At 48.1% G+C, this 5,000-nt stretch overlaps 1 protein-coding gene across 2 annotated transcripts in view; it reads left to right on the forward strand.

Moving 5' to 3' along the window:
* Window positions 1-1,020: 1,020 nt before the first annotated feature.
* Window positions 1,021-5,000, forward strand: part of depdc1a (DEP domain containing 1a) — an 8,121-nt gene continuing 4,141 nt past the window's right edge. Inside the window, exons 1-8 of one of the 2 annotated variants that reach the window (XM_084693092.1) lie at window positions 1,021-1,214; window positions 2,074-2,339; window positions 2,463-2,589; window positions 2,694-2,818; window positions 2,918-3,048; window positions 3,416-3,463; window positions 3,621-3,758; window positions 4,372-5,000. The exon at window positions 4,372-5,000 is cut by the window's right edge and continues 655 nt beyond it. In XM_084693092.1, coding sequence (XP_084549218.1) covers window positions 1,167-1,214; window positions 2,074-2,339; window positions 2,463-2,589; window positions 2,694-2,818; window positions 2,918-3,048; window positions 3,416-3,463; window positions 3,621-3,758; window positions 4,372-5,000 — 1,512 coding nt within the window. In that variant the 5' untranslated portion in view covers window positions 1,021-1,166. The remainder of the gene's footprint in view (window positions 1,215-2,073; window positions 2,340-2,462; window positions 2,590-2,693; window positions 2,819-2,917; window positions 3,049-3,415; window positions 3,464-3,620; window positions 3,759-4,371) is intronic. The other variant, XM_084693093.1, reaches the window with a different exon arrangement.

Consider the following 5,000-nt stretch of genomic DNA (forward strand, 5'->3'; position numbering starts at 1 on the left):
GCATTAATATTTACTTAAGAGGGCAGACGCACAGCCACATTAAGTCCAGCGCCATGGAAGTCTCTCTGCCGTTCCTGTTTCACAGGCTGTGTGATGTCATTACTAACTCCCTATGATCCCATAAATATCTTATCATGATCTCATTACTTTATAATAACTGACTTACTATGGTCTCATAAATGTATTACTGGGATATAACAAACTTACTGAGACATCTTAACTGCCGTCCTATGATCTAATAACTATGTTACCGTGTAAAAGTCTTATCCCAGTCTCTAACTCAGTTTTCATCATGGGATGATTGGCATGTTCTGGAGTGGTCTAACCAGCTGTGGCTCACATCAATGTCCATGATGACCTAGCAACTGTATTCCTCCTTGTGTAATCCACTATTGAGCTAGGCTTTGTTTTTTCCCAGAGGCCACATCTCTTTTGAAGGAGGCCATTCTGGTGTAGATGAGTCTCTCAGTGTTTGATTTAATACCCCCCGGTGAGTTACACAATGGTGAGATTCCAGTGCTCCCCGCTTAGATGTGTGGGTGTTCGTCAGCATAAGAGGCCTCTTCACCGGAGCCCGCCAGACAGGGGGTCACAAATGTGCAGAAAGCATATGCAGAGAGAGTTTAGTTTAAAAGTCCCCGTGAGAACTTCACATTTCACGATGTGTGTTCGTCCAAAGATAATTTGTTCTATTTTTTTTACGCTGAGAAACAGCCGGTATGACAGGTTGTAATGCAATATAGCTTGCACGAGGTGGCAGTCAACGTTCACTTTTAGAAAGTTTAAATGAAACGTGTAAACAAACTGATACAATGTTGTACACAGTGCAAAGTTATGTTGTTAAAGTGTTGCATTGTTCATCTCCATCTCTGAACATTGAGTCGAACCTGAGTCAGCGTCTCAATATTTGTTATGATATTCCTTGAGCTTTTGTTTCATTTGTCGTGGAACCTCATAACCAGTCACGTGACAACTACGTAGACCAATCAGCAGCACGCAGGACGAGGCTCGTAATTTTAAACGGTGAAAAGCTGCCTTGTACTTTAGAGTCATTTCATGGTTGAGTCAGGGTCAGGAACCATATAAAAGAACAATACGGTTTTTAATGGATCAATTTACTTGCAACATCGGGTGACAGAAGAAGGGTTCTGGTTTTATTTTTCATAATGAGTACTCATATCATCACTCCTGGCCCGTACAGGGCGACCAAACTGGTAAGACTTTGAAGCCGAGTTGTTGGTGCTAGCTAACGTTATCGAAATAACCTAGCGTACAGTACAGTAGTGAGTGGTTTAATTAGCGTTAGATCTAACTTATTAGCTACGTATTTCATTTTAACACAGGATTTGTTTAATAACCTACCATGTAGACAGTGTGACTGTATTAAATATGAATTCAAGAAAGTAGTAGGTATATAAATTATGTTTCTGGTGTTTTGTAGCTTGCACAGTCTTAAAACTTAAAACTGCTAACTAGTAGTCTTAGTTAGTATGTGTTGGACTAGGTAATATTTTATGTTACAGGGAGGACAAATATTTTGGTCTGAGTGTACAGTAGTTACACCGTTTGCCATACTATAGGAATATCAAAAGGCAGAAACAATGACGTTAGACCAGACCAAAGTCGGCTAGCATGGTCTTAATCACCATCTGTGAGGTTGTTTTAATGGTCATTAGCTTATGAATGGGGCTCCGTGGAGCTTTGTTTTCTTGAGCTTGTGTATCCGACACAGTGTCGGGTGAGTTTGTCAGAACCTACAGTAGCAATTAAGCAGCCCTCAGTCAGTTATGACTGCTATCAGCAACTTTGATACATTTTCTGTATCATGAATAAACCTGGTGATTCAATAAGTAAATAAGGGCTTTGCATAGGCTACGCCCTGAGAACTGCCCCTCAACTAACCTAAACCTTCAAGGAAGACAAAGAAAAACTCCCAGTAAAGCTGGGATGTATATATCTAATCAGATGTTCCTGGATAAATTCCTCACTCTTTCCTCTCTCTTTCGGGTTATCAGGTTAATGCCCAAAGGCGCCTGGCATGACCGTTTTTTTCTTCCTGTGGTTGATTTGCAGTGGAATGAAGTGACCAAGCTGTTCAGAGCAGGCATGCCGCTCCGGAAACACCGGCTGCACTTTCGCGTTCACGGCAGCTGCTTCACGGCCGCTGCCGCCGTCGACTGGCTGCACGAGCTGCTCCGGAACAACAGCAACTTCGGACCGGACGTCACGAGGCAACAGACACTCCAGCTGCTGAAAAAGTTCCTGAAGAATCACGTGATCGAGGACGTGAAGGGCAGGTGGGGGACTGAAGAGCTGGAGGATGACGGTCACATCTACAGGTGGGTTTCACCGGCTGTGGTTGTTCGGATCTGAGGGCTTCTAGAACATTCCGATACTTGCTCTTCTGCCGTGAGTTCTACATGCCATTTTTTTGCACCTCACCTGAACCGGAATATTTCCAGGTTCCCCCCCTCCTCCCCGCTGAAGCCACTCCCCTGCACCCCATCGGGGAAGAAGAACTTCTCTCTTAAGGAGAAGGAGGGTTTGTTCAAGTTCCGAAGCTCAAAGAAGCTTGACAAGGAGACTCTGGTCAGTTCTGATGAAGTCTACGTATGTTGAAGTGGTGATCTCAGGATCAGCTCTAACTCTGTGTGTGTGTGTTTGTGTGTGTGTGTGTGTGTGTGTGTGTCCAGGAGAACGTGGACCCATCAGAGCAGAAACAGGAAGTGAACGGGGAGGCAGGAACTGCTGAGGTCCACAGGAGGGAGCTCACAAACGACGATGTGCTGGAAGTCTGGAGAGACATCACCCTCACACAGTAGGTTACAGCGTCCCATCCTTATGGTGGACAGGTGGTATTAGAACACTGCATTTATGGACATGGGGGGCGTTAGAACTGACAGCCTGTGTGTCTCAGCCTGCAGAAGATCTTAGGAGTGACGGCACTGGAGGACGTTCTAGACCTGCGCCATGTCAACCCTCAGAACATTGTCTACAACATGACCACCGTCAACAAGCACGGCGTTGTGACCCTGGAGGATAAAACTGGTGCACGCATACTCCTGTCTCTTTCTATATAACTCTCTCTCTTATTTTCTCTCTCTCCCCTACCCCCTCCCCACTGTCTCTAACTATGCTAACCAGTCTCTCATGCAGCACACATGCTAACCAGTCTCTCATGCAGCACACATGCTAACCAGTCTCTCATGCAGCACACATGCTAACCAGTCTCTCATGCAGCACACATGCTAACCAGTCTCTCATGCAGCACACATGCTAACCAGTCTCTCATGCAGCACACATGCTAACCAGTCTCTCATGCAGCACACATGCTAACCAGTCTCTCATGCAGCACACATGCTAACCAGTCTCTCATGCAGCACACATGCTAACCAGTCTCTCTCGATCTCCACAGATGACATTCCTCCCTGGGTGCTGTCGGCTATGAAGTGTCTGGCTAGCTGTGCGTATGCGTCTGCCGTTGCTTCACGATTCACATCGACACCGATTCATTTCGCAGGCGCTTTTTATCCAAAGTGATGTACAAGTAGTGCCCCTAGAAAGCACTGCTGAAACTCAAGGATTCGATCCGTTTAACCGGAGCCTGTATGCTGTTGCAGGGCCAAAGTCTGACTCCAGCCATCCTTCCTACCCTGGTTTTGAAAGGGACGTGTTTAAGACCGTGTCTGACTACTTCAACAGCCTGCCTCAACCTCTCCTCACCTTCGAGTTTTACGAGCTGTTTATCAACGTGCTGGGTATGGGTGAATCTAACTCCATCATCCGTACATCAATGTCAATGAATGTATTATGTCATTGCCTATATGTAGGTATGTGTGAATATACAGCATTGGCTGTATAAAAAGGTATGTATCATTACCTATCTGTAGGTATAAATCGTCATATATATATATATATATAATGTAAAACAGTTTTTCAACAACAAGGCTAGTTTGGACCACAGTGGTAGGATCACGTGTGGTCTGTCTCTGTTTGATGAGGGTTGGGCTGTGTCACCAGTCCCCTGCTTGGCCAGAGTCATTATGGGATGTCCCTGCCCGGTCCCCAGTCTTTGTCCGAGCTAGGAGGTTATTATGGGATGTCCTAGTGTGGAGGTGTTGTCTAGCAGAGAGCCCCCCCCCCTCCAGCTGTGTCCGAGCACGCTAACATGCTAACAGTGGACCTGCGACGACGGATGTCCTGGCAGCAGCTCCACTTCAGTGTTGCTGTGTGTCTACTAACCCCACCCCTGCCTGCCGCCCTACACTGTATAACCCTGCCTGTCTATGTGTCTCTTCCTCTGTGGTGTGTATGTCTGTTTCTGTGGTGTATTTGTCTGTTTCTATGGTGTGTGTCTGTGTGTGTGTCCAGTGCTAAGTGGTTACCTGGTGGCTCCTAAGCCTCAGAAAGGGAAGCGTAAGAGCCAGGAGCCGGGGCCTAGCCACGCCCCCCCCGCCAAGACGCCCCACGTGGGCGGGGCCAACCTCTTCCGCTCCACGGAGTGTCTGTTGCTCAGCTTGCTCCGCAAGGAGGCGTGCGACGAGACTGACTCGCCGATGAAAGAGGTCTTCGGTCCCAAGGTCAGATCCCGGCTGGCCGCTCTGAGAGGGGGCGTGGCCAGGCAGGCTTCCCAACATGCCCCTCCCACCCGCAGGGTCAGCTCCAGGGCCGCCCTCTTAGGTGGCAGCTGTCTGAGCCTTGCCCAATCAGAGAGCAGCACTGCCTCGTTGAGGCTCCGCCCCCGGAGCTGTTCCATGGAGACCATTTTGGATGACTCCGCCCCCCTCTGTTCCCAGCGGGACCTCTTCCTGTCAACCGACACGCTGGCTTCCTGCCATAGCATCAGTAACCAGGGCAACAACACCTCATCCCAGACCTCTCCGGACAGTTGCCAGGGCAACGACACACCATCCCAGAATACTCCAGACAGTTGCCAGGGCCACGATGCATCATCCCAAAGTACTCCAGACAGTCGCCAAAGTAGCGACTCACCAGCACAG

This window comes from Hypomesus nipponensis, chromosome 26, assembly GCF_054491055.1.
Source record: "Hypomesus nipponensis isolate SF chromosome 26, ASM5449105v1, whole genome shotgun sequence".
Lineage (NCBI taxonomy): Eukaryota > Metazoa > Chordata > Actinopteri > Osmeriformes > Osmeridae > Hypomesus > Hypomesus nipponensis.